The following is a 17,346-nucleotide window of genomic DNA, read 5'->3' as shown; positions in this document are numbered from 1 at the left end:
AAATATATTCGTCAGTTGGGGTCGAAATGCTGATATTTGTTTGTAAATTTACAAAAACACACAAATTATATTCAACATTTAACGAGCGTTTATGGCCGCCACAATCTGACTGAGTTTCTAATAGGGAACATATAAGTTGACGTTTGGCTTGTCATTTCAGTGTCAACATTTCAAACGGGCGTAATTGCATTTGAAAACAATGGCTTTAGCCATCGATTTCTCGCGAATAAAAGCATACTCATGAAGATTAATGACACCAGCAGGTAGAATAATGTTTCCTTCACCAGCTAGCATTGTTAATTTGAAGGGATGGGCTTTTATTTGCGAGAAATCGATAGCTCAAGCCATTATTTACAAAAGCAATTACGCTCCTTTGAAATGTTGGCACTGATTTGACGAGTAACTCAGAAACTCAGCCAGATTGTAACACACCTAAGGGCTCGTAAAATGCTGGATAAAAATCCAAACGAAATTCAATGCTTTTTTAACAGTGGTGCTGATAATTCAAGTCTTTTTACACCCATAAAGTTTCATTAAAATCTAACAAGGTGATGTCAACCTCATGGGAGCATTGAGACAAAATTCAACGTTTAATGAATGTGGCTTATTAAGTTTCATGCTATATTAGGTTCAGTCTAAATGGAGTTTAAATGTCTGTTCATGTTGAAAATTATTGAAATATTTGATTAGATGAGTATTAGTGCTTTAAAACAATTATTGTCAGTACTAACCGTTAAATTTTCAGGAAATCCGATGCGTTAAAAACTATTATGATCGTACTTATATAGGCAAGGAAATTACTGTTGTTTAAACAATTTTCTTCGTATTTTTGATGATAATTCTAGTGATGATGATTATGATTATTTATCCTTAATTATTCTAGTTGGTTTATCGTTAATCATACACCGATTCTAATGGTCTGTAAATTTTAAACTTATATAGTAAAATGGATCATCAATATCATAGTACTTCCATAGATTGTATGTTTTTCTGGTACATATTTTTTTACTACAGACTCTAACAAAATCATTTGTGTGTTGCACTTGGAAGCTGTTAGAATTATAATTGTACCTCAACATCTTAAGTTTGTTAATGAGGAACACAAATTTTTCATCCTGTGCTACAATCAACTCGATAACTCCATAGTGCATTTCATCACATGTCTCGTACTTAACTACAATAGAGGATTTAAACTTAGTTCCATTTATGCTTAAAGTGTCCACAATAGTCACTTGTTCCGGAAAATCAAATAACAATAATGAAAGATCCAAACATGTTTTTGGTACTTCTCTGTAGGATTCTGCAATATGTACATTGAGAGCATATTCATGATTGACTATGGAGTTAATCTGCTTGAAATTTGATCTCTTGGCTATGCTATAGGTAATAGTTTTAAAGTTGTGGCATGTCTTAGCTTGTCCCTTGCTTTCTTTGAATTTAGCTTCAAAAATAAAACAACTAGTAATAGGACCATTTGAACGTAGGATTTCTGGATAATGAGCCAGATGGTGAACCTTGTTTATAGCATTTATGTCTGGGAAGCAAATTGTATATAATTCATGAAAACTTCTTACGGCTGATTCCAACTCGTCGATTTGAGAATAAGAAATTTTGCTTGAGAAACAGAAAAAGTTAATTTGCAATAGAGCTCCTATGATGCGATCAAAATCCTGTTTATACTGCGACAAATGACCAAACATAAAAGGGAAAGCCCGTAGAAGAAGCCAGCATTGCGATGCAGATTGACTAATAGATTTCTTAGAAGACTTTAACGTGGTCAAGCTAAAGTTAGCTGATGGTTTATTCTCGGACTCCTCCCTACCATATTTAAAAGTTTCGATGATTTCATTCAACTTCGCGCAAGTTATAAGTCTTCTTTCTATTACTAAATTCCGCAGAATCAATTTCATGACCATCATATTAACTCCTTCACAAAGATCATGCATCGGATCCATATACCAGTTATTCCCATAGTTGAAAACCCTTAGCTCGTGGAAACAACATTCTCCAACAAGTCCACAAAGAGTCGGTGTTGTTTTTTTACTGCGAACCGCCTGAAGATCTGCTGCAATAGTCCCAGAGGACCTATGGTGGTACATATTTCCAAACTGTCCAGCATGAAGATCGCTACGTGCTATGTAGCATATCCGGCAGAATAATGTTGATTGTGGCCCCATGATCTCGAAAACTTCATGCAGTGCTGCTGTATCTCCTACTACGTTAACTAATACTGCACGAAGGATTTGTGTTGGATCCATTTTAACAGAATATCCATCATCAGATTCCAACACCTTTAGCTCTTCAATGAGAGGCTGCAGCACTTTCTTATAACCATACTTTTTTAGTACTTTAGTTTCTATAACCAGCGCCAAAAAAAACGCGGCTTAGTGATGAGTTTATTATAGAGTCAAAATTTTGCACTTTAAAGCTTATGATTGTAAGTTTTTTGTTTCCCTTCCTCGATCCTAATGGATTGAGATACTCTACCTCATCCAAGTGGATTATCAACCGAAGTGCGAAGGGATACTTACAAAAATACTCGCTGTTCTTGAATACAGTTCCGTCCTTGAACGTTTGGAGCACGTCATCGTTTCTCGATTTTTCTGCGTACACACTAGTATGAGCTTCGGGATTTCTCATAAGCATTTCAAGGGTCCGTGTAACAGAAATGTACTGGCTAACATCATTTGTGGTTTTCGTTCGTTTCTGTATTTCTAGACGTTTTCTTACCTTCCTCCCCGATGGAAGATGTGTTTTAGTGACAATTTGGCGCTGGCCTAGTACTATCTGTTGTGGAATCGAAACAGAACCACTAGCTTTCTGAGTCAAATAGGAAATATTTTCTTGTGAACTCTTGACGTCCTTAAAAGGATCTCCTATTTCCATAGAATTAATAAATTTAGAACAATCGGTATCGTTCGCACAAATCCCTTTGGCATCCATAAAGAGTTTAAAATTGCCAATGACAAATCGTTGGTAAAGTTGTAGCAACTCGGTGGAGTAGGACATGAACCTCCCAACTTTTATTTCCGGAAGAGATAAATCGGCCCGGAGAAGGGTAACTGCTTCACACATTTTATCCCTTAGTTTTTCCAATGAGACGAGAGGAGCAAAAAACAGCGGATTGAATATGTCCTCTTCATTTAACGAGCCTGCATCACCAGTTTTCGATGGATCTACCTCAAGGTCAACGGAATTCTCACTAGCATCACCCTTGACATTGGGGGGAGTAACCTCAATAAGTTTATTAACTGCATGAAAACTGATCGCATGCCGAATAAAATGCTTGTAGAAAAAAAATGTCACCGAACAACTCCCACATGCAATAGGAGTTGCATTCCGACCAGCGGTCAAAACATGATGGACCGATTGGACGTGCTGTTTATATGCATTTGTACTTCCCGGAACAAATTCTGAACAACCGGGAATGCAGCAGTTGATACCTAACGTAGAACGTACATGGAAATAGCGATGGAAAAGAAAATTCTACGAATGAAAACTTACCTGCCAGTTTGTCATACGTTTCTCCGTCCACAAAATTTCGGATCTGCTCCATGATGCTGTTTATCGTCACACTCCGTAATAATTTTATTTAAAAAACACGTAATCACGACCGAAAACATTCACAAATGTCTTTTTATTATTGTTTTTCTTTTTGTTTTTGTGCTTGCCATCACTCTGAGTAACTCCTACTCACTTCAACGTTTCTCATTTACTCAATTTTTGACAACTCCATACATGAGAAAAAAATGAGTAGAATCGACTCACTCAGTGAGTACTTCAAAAATAGCGTGTAGCGCAGTTTAGCACCAAACGAAATGTTATTATTACTGATGGCTTTCAAATTTATTTACTTTTCCGTACGTATCGTAAGATTTGATAAAGAGAAACCAATCGTTGAGATATTGTCAAAAGTCTAACCAGTGTTGGAAAAGTTCGCGATATTTCACGAAGTTCACCAAGGGAAAAGTTCGCGAGTCATAGGGAACTTTGATGAACTTTTCCATCACTGAGTCTAACACTGCTTCTTGACGACAAACTCGGCCTACGGATTCTAAGCTCGGCCTAACGCATTGAAACGCAATTGAAACGCCAATGAATTCACTTCGGCCTATCGGATGAAGATAAAAATTGATTCGGTCGGAGCGCTTCTTTTGTTTCTGGGAGTTATGGGTGCAAACGTTCATATGACGCGTTCTCATAGACTTCGTTCGGTAGCTTATTAACTAAAGTATCGTACCAAACGCATAATTGACTTGTTAACTCTAAAATCATGGATTTATTTGAAGTTTTCTGCTCGATGGGCCCAAAATGGGCGATTAGGCCGAAGTAGTTCTCTACCCTAGGTATTACTCAGGGAACAATGTTAAACACCATTTTTGTACATGGTATTGTAACTAATCTTATACGTGCTTCATTTTGATTTGGGATACATGTTCGAACTATGGCTCGAAATTACAACTGTGGCGTGCTTCTATTGTGACATATCCATACGTAATCTTGTGGGACGACATAGTGGAAACGTGTGAGCGTAGTTGAAGCATATACCCTATATAATTTAAAAATCAGTTAGGAAATTATCTTTAAAGTGAAGCATTTTAGTCACTTGAAGGTGTCACCTGGGTCGAACTAAGATATAATAAATAGGTATAGGTCAAAATCAAAAGTAGTTCTTGAAACACGTTTTATTTTAGATTACAAGCACAATTGCAGGTACTTAATAAAGCATGGGGCTTGGGAGGCAACTAGCCTTTAAATTTGTAGAATAAATCTTCCTATTAAGCTCAATAAGAAAACGCAAGCAGACCAATAGCATTACTCAGCTTAAAAGGAGCGGAATAGTTTAGGAAATAAGTAAAATTAGAGGTATGTGACAATTAATAACTATTAATCTTTTGTAGGTATTGTTTTCCCCTGAGTTTATTGTATTCGATTACTATATTATTCTCTCAATACGCGAAATCTCTGATATATGCGGTTTAAGTATTTGAGTTTACTTATTTCTTAGTCATTCAAAGTGTTTTTATGTTACTTCATACGCGAAGTCAGCGATTTTCAGAGTTGGTTGGAAATGCTAACATGAAGCTTTAGTGTGATAATTTATTAGCTATAGAATGATCTGTTTCAGAAGAGAGTAGGTGGATAGTTCCGTTAGAGTACGGCAGTATGAAAATTGAATAGAAGTTGAAAATGAGCGAAGGGCCATTAATGCGACAGTTTTTTAAAGATAGACGCACATCTTTTGCCTAACCCGTACGATGTACGCGGAGACTTGAAGTATGTCTCCAAGTCTACAGGCAAAAAATGTGCGTCCCTCTTTTGCTCATAAACTGACTGCGGCTGAGGAATAGTTCTAGCGACGTTTTCATCACTACCTAAAGCCGTAAAAACACTTTGAATGTAACAACTCAAGGCGGGAGTAGCCGTCAACAATGCTGATGATGGTACAGCACGCAACAACCACCCTACTGCTTTCTCTCTGAGATGATCACGTTGGTCATGACGAGAGGAGCAACACAATAGTTGGGTAAAGAAGAATTGCATTATAACACACCATCGACTGGAAATGCTCTCGCAACGTGGGGCTTTAGATAGTGATGAAAACGTCGCTAGAACTATTCCTCAGCCGCAGTCAGTTTATGAGCAAAAGAGGGACGCACATTTTTTGCCTGTAGACTTGGAGACTTCAAGTCTCCGCGTACATCGTACCGGTTAGGCAAAGGATGTGCGTCTATCTTTAAAAAACTGTCGCATTAATGGCCCTTCGCTCATTTTCAACTTCTATTCAATTTTCATACTGCCGTACTCTAACGGAACTATCCACCTACTCTCTTCTGAAACAGATCATTCTATAGCTAATAAATTATCCCACTAAAGCTTCATGTTAGCATTTCCAACCAACTCTTATTTCTTAGTGTTCAGGTACTTACATTTGTAAACAGCAGTCAATGTTAATCTATGAGCTAAACCCTACGTGGCTGTAAAACCGATCTTTCCTTATGTGGTATTGATGCATGTTTAACTTTTCGCGGCTGTCGGAATCAACTTGCCTACGTCAACGGAGCTTACGCAGAAGTGATTCGCAATTCGGTAGAGCTTACCAAAAGTTTTTTGAGCTTATGTTGTTTAGAATTTGTTCGATACAGACCCGAAATTTTGAAATGATTAATACGTGCGGTAAAATAACTAAATTGAAACAAAGCTCAATAGCAAAATAAGTAGAATATCTAGTAAGGAAACCAAAATTAATCAACTTGTCAACATAGGCTATCACATTTATTTTGGTGGCACTCTTTAAATAATAATAAGCCCTTTTTGTCTCGCTTCGGTTGTCTCGCACGGCTTTCGGAATTCGCGTGGTTTTCGGAACTTACATAATTTAGATATTTCGTTCGAATCGGATTTACTTATTCAATCGGTTTACTACGCGGATGTATCTACGCGCACACGTCACAGCATTTTTTCCATAACTATCTTGAAACAATACACACAGAATCCAGTGTTCTGATTCAAAGCAGAGCAGAACTCTCAGTAACGAATTCTAAATAACTCGTTCAAATTTAAAACTATTTCTAGCTTACACATTCCATATCATTTTGTAGCATCGTGCCCAATTAACATTTTAAGTTTTATAAAATACTACAAAGCAACTATAAAACAACATTCATAAAACCCTGGTCAAGGCTATTTTATCATTAATGCATCCACCAAAACCTCATTATGACTAGAATATGTCTAGTTGGCCCACCCTGGAGAAGGTTCTGAAGGGTGTATTCTCGAAGCTCTTCAAGATTGATTTACTGCAAAAGGTTGTATGACGAACGCATTGAGAACCATTTTAAAGCTACAGTAAAAGCTATTTAGCAACAATAAAAACCCTTTCCGAGCCTTTTTCCCCTAGCCGCAAGCTGAATTCACTAGGAAAGCATCAATCAAGATAGAAAAGGATTTATGAATCCGATCTTATCAAAATAATTAAAATAGAAACTGATGGTATAAAAATCTTGTAGAATATCCAAATTTATTACAAAAGTTCCCATTAAGTGGCCTAGTTTTAAGTGCCATATTAAATTTTATGTGAAATGTACGTGAAAACATCGAAAAAATTAAGTCCACCCTCGTAGAACGTCGATTTGACTAATTATTTAACATTGAAAAAAAAAGATATATTCTTCAGATCGAGCTTGACCGAGATTTTTTTTATTATGTTTTCATTTAAATGTTTGCTCATTGCTAAATTTACCAAAATATAGTTATATCTAAGGATATATTGATTGAAAATCGAAGATTGTAAAAAACAAGCAAACTTATTGTAACATGGCGGTGGCATAAAAGTTGATTTTCATGGGTCATTTGTGAAAAAGTTGTTTTGCTTTCAAGAATTCATTAACAAATTAATAAGGTTTTAAAATGGCTTTTATGAACAAAACTTGCAGGCTGAATCGTACTTATCTAAAGCCATTTTGCGTGATCCTAACCCGTTAAGATTTATGGCAGCATTTATGGAGGCAAAGTTTGCCGGCAAAAAGTTAAACGTCAAAGTTTGTTTATCTTTCGATAGTTGCGCTGTGAGATCCAGGATTCTTCCAGGCGGTTTTCTCCCGATGGAGATGTTATGGAGCAGTTACTCAGATAGTTTGCGATACTGTTCTACAACATTTCGAATTGCGAACAGCTGGAAGCGCAATCGTTCCCAGAAAAGATCCCCTTCTTCTGGATGGTTACAGAAGTGCACCATCCAATGATGCAGAGATGTACGGTTGAATGAAATTTTCGAAGAGTCTTTCGCCGAATAAAATCGCTGCTTTGGATCGGAAACCAGCTAATCTCCGCTAACTAACAGTTTCAGTGGTTTGCTGTCGGTTGTTAGTTCGATTATCATCGCAAGATCTGGAGAAGGCTGGTATGTTTTTCAACTTTAGACAATGTTTTATGAGTTCCAGGGCCCCGCTCACTTTACTCTTCTCCGACAGATGGTCAGTCGTTGGTGGTTGGCTGGTTCTTCTAAGGAGTAAATTTATCTGAAATTGACTTGATTTTTCATCCTACTAGGAAATAACCAACACACTCAAAGCTCTTCATAAAGGGATTCCATTAAGAGGTTCGACAAATTTAAAATATTAAAAGATAAAAAAGTTATTTTTTTTATCTTAGTGTAACCCCCCCCCCCCCCCTTAATCAAATATTTTCACTACTCAACTAAAGCACACAAAAAATGAAGAAAAAAACATTCTAAAAGACATCAAAATGCTACACTCAATAGTTTCGTCGCAAATAACCATATCCCATTATTTTTAATTTCGTCCCACTGTGCGTCTACGATAATAGGTAAAGGTATTGCCCAATCCAGCAGTTCCCTAATTGATTGAAATAGTATCGCTTGTTTTTACAACCAATATTTCGTTTAGATTTGCACGCCGTTTTGGCAAATCATTACACAACACTAAATTTGTCACACGAAAACATTTCCACAGCAATTTTGCTATCTGAAATCATCTGAGTCATATTACTGTGTACTTGAAAGCTCTTCTGACTGCTGATAACTGCCACTTCATTCTGTAGTACTCTGATCGTACGTTTGTTGTTTGTTTTATCCCAGTATCCAAACCATTTCCTGATTCGGGTTGTTGGAAGTACCCAATACTCCCATTTGTTAGTTAATTATTTTACTTACAATCAGGGGCGTTTTCTTAGACTCAATCTACATGTGCACCAACTCTCAAAACATAAACAACTATCAACATATTGTTTGCAATGGATAGATATTGAGTAAACTAGAAGATTAATATGAATATGGCATTAAATCTGGTTTTATAAGTTGGTGCACATGTAAAAAGCGAGGTTAAGAGACGTCACTGCTTACAATTTCTACACGGCACCAACTTTGATTAACAGGTTCATATGAATGTAACATGGATGCTATCCGAACTAAATTCTATGTCTGGATTATGGAATTTTCTCGACAATTTCATATTTCCTGCAATTATCCTGGATATATTATTGAAACTCTCATTAGAACTTTTTGGAAATACTTCTTACACACTAAGATATTTCACAAGACTTCTGTGAAATTTTCCTGAAATCTCAACAGCTGAACGTTCGGTTAATAGTTCGGTGATATTCTGTGAAAAATTATGGGAAAACTGTGAAAAACCCCCGAACTATTTACCGAACGTTACGCTGTTGAGATTTCGGTAAAACTTCACAGAAATTTGTTAAATAATCTTAGTGTGTAGAATGCTTTTGAAATTACTTTGTTCAGGACGCTAGAAAAAGCAAAATTAAAAATTGGGTGCACAATTATGTAACCTATTTTTTAAGAAATTTTGAACATTTTCCCTCCAATCAATTTCTTTCGATTGAGTCCAAAAAATATACTATATATATAGGGCTGGTAGCGATCACTGCTGTCAAAATAGTGATTTTGGTGACCATGTTGAAGAAATAAGTGACCAAATAGTGTCTTATAGTTGTAAAAAAGTGACTCAAAAGTGACCTAAGAAAAGAAAAGTAGTCGTTATGATGTCACACCAAATAAATGTACGATATGAACCTTTAAAGCGAAAGATCCAATAGAAAGTTTATGGTCAGGGTGTCTGGACATACAGGATTAAATTACCATGGAGAGTTGTAGCGTCCAACATCTCGTGCAAATGATAAAATTGTTTTATCAAAGTAAATGTTCTTTGCGACCAACGTTCCGAGCGTTTCGCCCATTTTACGGTCGCAATAATCGTCCTACCGAGAAGACTATTCGCAATGTGGTGAAAAAATTCGAGGAAACTGTTTCGGTGAACGCTCAACCACCACCCATACGTCAACGGAACGCAAGGTCTGCCGAGAATATCGCCGCTGTACGCGAAAGTGTGCAGGAGAACCCGCGGCAGTCGATTCCGCGCCGCGAACAAGAACTGGGCATCTCGCAGGCTTCAACTTGACGAATTTGGCGTCGTGACTTGGGCCTGCACCCATACAAGATCCAATTGACCCAGGAGCTCAATCCAAGTAACATTGCAGGTTTTATTGCGGTTTTATAGCATTCTACAAGTCTAAATCATGATAGACAGCGTCGTGTGTTCGCTGATTGGGTTTTGGAGCAGTTGAAAACAGACCCCGATTTTGCCCGAAAAATCTTCTTCTTCAAGCAGAATTGTCGAATTTTGCACACTTAGATTTTTTTGCCGAATCTCGGTTTTATTTTGCCGAGATCCGCACAGCCGAGTGCTCGGCAATGAGCTCGGCAAACAAACTGTTGCCGTTAATCTCGGTTTAGAAAAAAAATGACAGCTTGTGCGGTTTACCGAAAATCTCGGTTTAAGAAAACTGATTGCTCGGCACAGTAAAACTGAAATCTCAGCAAAAAATGTAAACAATCTCATATAAATTCTACCGAGATTTCAGCAAATCTTAATAAATTCAAATAAATTTGAAAACTTAACTGCATTTTTCAATCAACCATCATTTATTTCTCTGTTCTTGCTGATTTCACATCAAAAATAAAATTAAAATCAATTAATTTAGTTGGCTTACAAACTTATTGCCAGTGGTACTCAATGCTTCGATTTTGAAACAGTATGCATAAAAAAAAGAATAAAAAATCTTGTCCGATGGGCAGCATTTTACATTAAATACTGTAAAAACTTGCAACAGTAGAGTGAAGGCGCCCAGTAGATTGTTTCCGACAGGAATTGAGATGTCCTTCCAAATAATGTTGCAGTCACCATCTTCAAATAATGTTGCTGACACGATGATAAGCGGATCTTCTGTGTTAGGTAATTCCATCTCCGGCTAAAAAAAAAAATTTGAGAAAAAAAAATATAAAGTCAATGAATAGGAAGAGTTTGTTTTATTTGATTTTATATTCAAACAAGCATTTCCATTTGAGGAATTTAATTTAATCATTAATCCAAAAGTTAAATGTATATTTTCCATGCCCCTCGGCTTCTTTCCGATATTATTATATGTTTTGTAAAACAGCGTAAGAAATTACTCACATCAATCCAGTCGATGATACCATGCAACGGATTAAACTTTCGTGCTTCTTTTTCTTTGTCCGGTCGTGGTCGTTTTGCTCCTCTGGTTGGATTTTTTTCACGAACTACGGCTAACGCCTTGATCATATCGTTTTTGATATATCTGTACACATCTCGGTATTGATCCAGAATTTTTGGTTGGATAACATTCCATACATCCTCGAACCGTGCCGCATTTGGCCTCATTGACTCAAAGTCAAATGAAATCTGAAACATAAAGACAATAAATTAATAAATTCAGAAGTCCTTCCATATTCCCATATATACCAATGCTCCTCCAAACGCTGTAGCTACCGGAAAGTCTTTCATGAACTGCAAAAATGTTACTTCCTCACGAATGTTGTTACGGAATCTCAACGTTTGTTTCCATAAATCCATAATTCTTGATTTTGATTGTTCCGTGGGTACAGCAAATTGCAGTTCTAGTACCTGTGAGAAACAGATTCATTATAACAATAAATTCGAGAAATATTTTTCATTGTTTGTTTTACCAGATCATCGATGGTTGCTTCGTCTTGATCGTATTCTGATACTTCTGAAGCTCGCAATGTTTGGCAGTCATCGGAGAGTCTGTGGAATACCCGTTTGTCTGATTTCTTGGCAAGGAACTCCATCCGGTAGTGAATTTTTCCTGAATGGCGCCCACTACCGCGACCGTTTTTGTAAAACCACAGTGCCTGCAATAGTACAAATACAAAAGCACGTTTTCGTTCATTCACAGCAGATATTTTTGACACACAGTTCGATGAAAAAAAATATATATGATCCAGCATCCAATACGAAAAATACGTGAGGAAACTATTTTGTAGTCAAGTTATTAACGAAAGCCAAATCGCAGAAGAGAATTCAAGCTGAACAATGAATTAAATCTTTAGGAACATTGACAGATTCTCTTCGTCGACTTTCTCTTTCCATCTCCCCGTGTATAAATATTCACAACTATTTTCATGGGGGAGGGGGGACGTGATGTCCAATCAGCCTACTGCTCATTTTTGTATGAAATTGGTTCCAAACGTAAACAAGCCCTGTAGGTTTCTTATGGCTTGTTTACGTTTGGAACCAGCTATTTGAGGTAGGCGACGATTGTTCGTATTTGACAGTCACCTCCCACCCCTTGCTATTTTCAACTCACAGATCGATGAAAGAAGCTATTTTATAGTTCCTAATACGACAAACACGACAACAAATGGTTCTGTACCCAAGTTATTAACGAAAGAGAAAGTCGATGAAGAGAATCGATCAATGTTACTTAGGACCTAATGCAATGTTCAGCTTGAGATACACCGACTGGGCTTCTTTATGTTTACGTCAGTTTCACAGAAAACAATACCATAAAACTTGTTTGTTATCTTGTAGATTTCTATGATAATACGAAAAGTGATAATGTACATATAGTGAAATACCAGCAACTTACGTGAGGAATGTCAGATGCAGTTGAAGCTAGTACTGGATACGTCTTGACCAAGGATCGAGCTAGCATTTCCTTATAGAACGTAGATGGCCTCCTGAAGCATTGGATGATAATGAAAAGAACTTTGGATTTCTCATCATACTTACTCGCCGTAAGCAGATACCAGGTAGTCGCAGAGGATGTGGGTGATCTGTTTGGACACCTTCTCAGTTGGTTTGTAACCTTCCACCAAAAACTCTTGAATCTCTCGTCCTGTTTGGGTTTTTGTGAATATTTGATCGACGTTGATTTCCTTGAAACAAGAGTGATATTTTGTTTATCTATTCGCATATTCGCATAACGCAAACGAAACTTTAACTAAGTGAAAATTTAACACAGGTGCTATGAAAAGTATGATGTATATGATGTAATTACTATGGAATTTACTATAACAATAATGATTGAAATAAATTAATAGTGCAAACAACACGTTACTTGCTCAAGATTGAACGAACGATCATCATTTTCGGCGTTCGAGTTTGTTCCAACGTCATCTGCATGAGTTTCGATTATGTCTTCAATATGGTCTTCCAGTTCTTCAACTACCAAATCATTTTCCAACAGTTTTTGAAGTTTTTGAATGGTTTTTACCATTTTCGTAGAAAGTTTGAGCCGTGTGAAATCATCGTTGTCAAGTAGTGAAAATGTTTCCAGGTCCGTTATCTCCTCTCGAACTGTAACAAAAATATTATCAATTAGAAATTACTTACGCAGCAATGTTTAAAGGTGATATTACTTTTCGTCAATAATCACGGCAATAGTTTCTTCTGGATATAAATTTAAGATTACTTCCATAAGGACTCCAGAAAAAGAATGTTGTATGCGAATGAATTTGGTCCATGGAAAACAGTTTTTCGCTTGATTCTAATACTACTTCGTATGCCTCCAAGAATCTGTTATACGTTATAGTGTTGCATAATTTCAACAATAAATGTATACTGCTATCAACCACAACAATTTCAGCAATGATTCCATATGATGGGTAGTATTCGTTGTCGTAGTTTCTGATGCACACTATCAGATTCGATCGGAATTCTATTCCATTAACTGTGACTCTCTTAGGCACAAACACATGCGGAATAGTATCATGTAGGAACGGCTCACTACGGCAATGACCCCGCTGAACAATTTTACCTCCACTGAATGAGATTTTATCCCTGAATGGATTGTCAAGGATATCAATGACCATTTTGAAATTCTGGCGTTTAGCGAGGCTTTTGCAAATATTTTTGAAATTCCTGCACGTTGCCGACTGATTTTTGGTAGGCTTATTCTTCTGCTCAAATACCAGGCAATTGAATTGTTTCATGTTGCCGCTTTTTTTAATGCATAGTATGTAATGGTCAAGGTGATGATTTTTATTTATCCGTCGATTGAATTTCGCGTAAAACAACTCTTCGTATAGCCGTATATGCTCTTCTAGTGATGCCAACATGTGATCCGATACTATTGTGGACATTAATATTCGTGTTATGTTGATCAAATGTCCAATCATGTGCATATATTCGCAGTCATCGGAAATTTTGTGACCAAATAGAAAAGGAAACGCCCTTAATAACAAAATATTTTGCGCAGCTGTTTGTTTCAGTTTGTGGGATGTGGGTTTAGAAAGCATCTCGTTTGTGAAATTTGCTGAAGGTCGATTTTTTTTGTCGATATATCCATAGGCAAAAGAATGTATACGATGATTAATAAATTCTACATTCATTCCGAGTTCTTTATTTTTATAATAGTAGCTCAATACTAGCTGCACAGTTGTAGGTACCAAACCTTCTGCTATATCATGCATTGTGTCAAGGGCAAAATTTTCAGTTATGTGGAAATTATTCAATTCATTCAACACGCATCCATTCCGTTTCAAACCACAATCCGATGGGCTTATTTCTCCAGACACAACTTTACTCAAGTTCTGTTCATACCACTCCTTTGTTCGTAGGGGGAAATGTTCAAACGGGTTCTGGTGAAAAGCTGGTCTTTGTATTGTGCAAAGTCTGCAAAAATATGTCGCCATAGGTCCGAGAAGACCAAAAACCTCATGCACAGCCAACGTATCGCCACAAAATATGGTTACTACTGCACGGAGTGTGAATTTTTCCGTTCCGTAGCAAACTGTCACTCCTTCTTCCAGCTTTTTGAGGTCACTTATCAGAGGTTTGAGGATTTTGTTATATCCGTGCTTCTTAGCATCTATAGAGGTACAATACATAAGTGGAAAAACGGTTTTCGGAGAACTATTCCATTTGTCGGGGAAATTTTGAATTTTGAAATCAATAACAGACACTTTGTTTATTCCAGCTCTTGAACTTAACGCATTTCCCAACTCTACGTCGTCTTGGTACAGACTCAGACGTACAGTATCAGGGAATTTTTTGAAATATTTACTGTTTTTGTATGTCTCCCCAGATCGAAAGCTTGTATACTCTTTGATCGTTGCGTTTTCTGGTTCAGCGTCGTTTAAAAGATCTCTGTTTTGAGGGTTTCTGAAAATCAGTCTCAATGTTTCAATAATTGGTGTATACATGAAAGTCTCATTGACTTTAACTTTTTTGGAAGTGCCATCAGTATGCCGGATGTCATCTCGTGTTTGAAGCATCTTTTCTGACGGGTTTGGAATGCCTTCAGCTAAAACATTCAAAAACTTGGTTTGCTTTGATAGGGTTGACACGTCAGTGAACAAATCCGGCAAATGAAACTGATTAAGAAATGAAATAGTTTCTGGAGAATCCAGGTTAATGTCGCGGCCGTTCAAAAATTTTTTTGATTTTTCTTGAAAATAGTCTCCAAGCATTTGAACCAAAGTTTCGCATAGCTTGATCATTTCTGCAATTTTTGATTGTGGTAACGAAACATCTGATGTTAACCGACAAATACCAAGTGCAATAGCTTTTTTGATTTGCTCCAAGGAAAGAGTATCATTTGAGATTATTTCATCAATTTCATCCGGTTGGATAGGGCTACTATCAATTTTTTGGCATTTTGAGGTTAGGTTCCCGCAACTCATTCAAATTAATTTCTCCTTCCAGTGATTGAAGGAAAGGTGAACAAGGATGTTGCTGCATAATATGCCTTTTTAATGACTTAAAATGATCATATCTGGACCTACATTTAGGAACCAGACAATCATAAAACACTGCATCCGGGGCAAATTGTTTGTTCCGGATATGATTATTAATATGCCGCTGAAGCTCATCGACATAACCCACAACTTTTTCATAGCAGAAAAAGCAGGTTAAGCTAGATGTAATTGGCTGAAACGAAATATGCAAATATGTAATTAAATTATACTTACCGAAGATTTCGAACAGTCTTACATCTTCCTGCTGGAGTACTCCAAGGATCGGTTCCATAATTCTAGGTTCTTCCTGTATACAACATACACTATACACAGTTTTTAACAAAGCTTCCAAACACTCAAATTTTTACTAGCGCTATGAAAATGGCGGATGAAAGCTGAAATGCCGAATGTCGGTAAACAAGCGCTGCCAAAACGAAATCTCGGCATATCACATTACCGAGATCAGTGAAATCATTGTTTACGTTTGCGCTCGGCATCCAGTGTTGCCGAATTTCGGAAAAATATGAAACAAGCCGAGATTTCAGTCTACAGTGGTGCTGAATCTCGGCTTAAACTGTTTTTTTTGCTGAATTCTCAGTTAATTATGATGATACCGTGTTGGCTCGGTAATATGTATTGCCGAGCTCGAGAATAATTTTTAAGTGTGTGGGACAAGGCCAATCCACACGAGGTTCACCAAATGGCAATACATCCCCAGAAAGTCACGGACGCGTCATCGGTCCGTACTTCTTCGAAAACGGCAACGGAGAGCGCTACAGGTCGATGATTACCGACTTCTTCTGGCCTAAAGTGGACGATATGGATGTGAACGATATGTGGTTCCAACAGGATGATGCAACGTGCCACAAGATCGTGTGATTTAACCTAGCTAGACTTTTTCTTGTGAGGTTATGTTAAGTCACCACAAGTCTATGCCAATAAGCCGCAAACAAACGATGCCCTCAAAGCCAACATTACTCAAGCCATCAACGAGATTCAACCCGTTTTGTGCGCCAGAGTCATGGAAAATTTGACCTCTCCATTTGAACGATGTCATATTCAATACATAATGGTATTGATAGGCTTTTCAATCGAAAAATAAATCTCGTCAATATCTCACACATGTATGACCAAGGAATCAAACATATCCCCAAATGACAAAATGACAAGCGATCAACGAACCGAATGATAACGCTATGTCAGAAGTGGAAAGCACTAATAATATCTCGATTACTTTTTCAAAGGGACGTATCAGCTTTTGTAAATAATGTATTTGATCATCGATTTGACGTAACTGGTAGCTCGACCACGTATGCTAACACTACCATCAGATAGGGGAAATTTTTCCCTACTTGATAGTGGTGATAGTATGCGTGGGCAAGCTACCAGTTACGCCAAACCGACGATAAAATGAATTGTTTACAAAAGCTGCTCAATAGCTCACTCGGGGCGGTAGAAAAAAAAACGTGCAAATAAGGCTGTCCACGAGACAGTTGCAATCAGCTGACTTTTTTGTTTACCAAGAACTTTTGACTGATCACAGTAGAACCAACAATCAATACGAAACTAACGATTTTAAATTGGCTCACTACTTGACTAGCCTATTCTACCCATAATCGCATAACAGTCCCATATGAATAGGAAATCAAGCAACGATGAGGCTGATATGCGATTATTGGCAGTATTGGTCCCAAGCAAATCGATTAACGTGCCCCATTATTGTTCGAAATTCTAGTACTACACTATGTTTGTTTTGATTTGCTATAAAAGTTTGACAGATAAAATGAGGGGTTCGTGGATTTTCCTAT

The 17,346-nt window shown here is 37.2% G+C and overlaps 2 protein-coding genes across 3 annotated transcripts in view; one reads left to right on the top strand and one right to left on the bottom strand.

Annotated features, from left to right (window-relative positions):
- The window catches only part of cmet (CENP-meta), a 69,565-nt gene that overhangs the window by 45,278 nt on the left and 6,941 nt on the right, over positions 1-17,346 (top strand). The window lies entirely within an intron of this gene.
- LOC135711600 (uncharacterized) lies at positions 10,513-15,830 on the bottom strand. Its single transcript, XM_065234475.1, has 8 exons — positions 15,773-15,830; positions 12,919-13,157; positions 12,591-12,736; positions 12,448-12,538; positions 11,525-11,710; positions 11,301-11,462; positions 10,995-11,240; positions 10,513-10,788 (listed from the first exon to the last, which is right to left on the bottom strand). The coding sequence occupies exons 1-8, from the start codon at positions 15,828-15,830 to the stop codon at positions 10,513-10,515; spliced, it is 1,404 nt and encodes a 467-aa protein (XP_065090547.1).

This window comes from Ochlerotatus camptorhynchus, unplaced genomic scaffold, assembly GCF_037179485.1.
Source record: "Ochlerotatus camptorhynchus isolate MF236.1 unplaced genomic scaffold, CSIRO-AGI_Acam_v1.1 ptg000434l, whole genome shotgun sequence".
NCBI classification, from domain to species: Eukaryota; Metazoa; Arthropoda; class Insecta; order Diptera; family Culicidae; genus Ochlerotatus; species Ochlerotatus camptorhynchus.
This window is presented reverse-complemented; position numbering and strand designations above follow the sequence as displayed.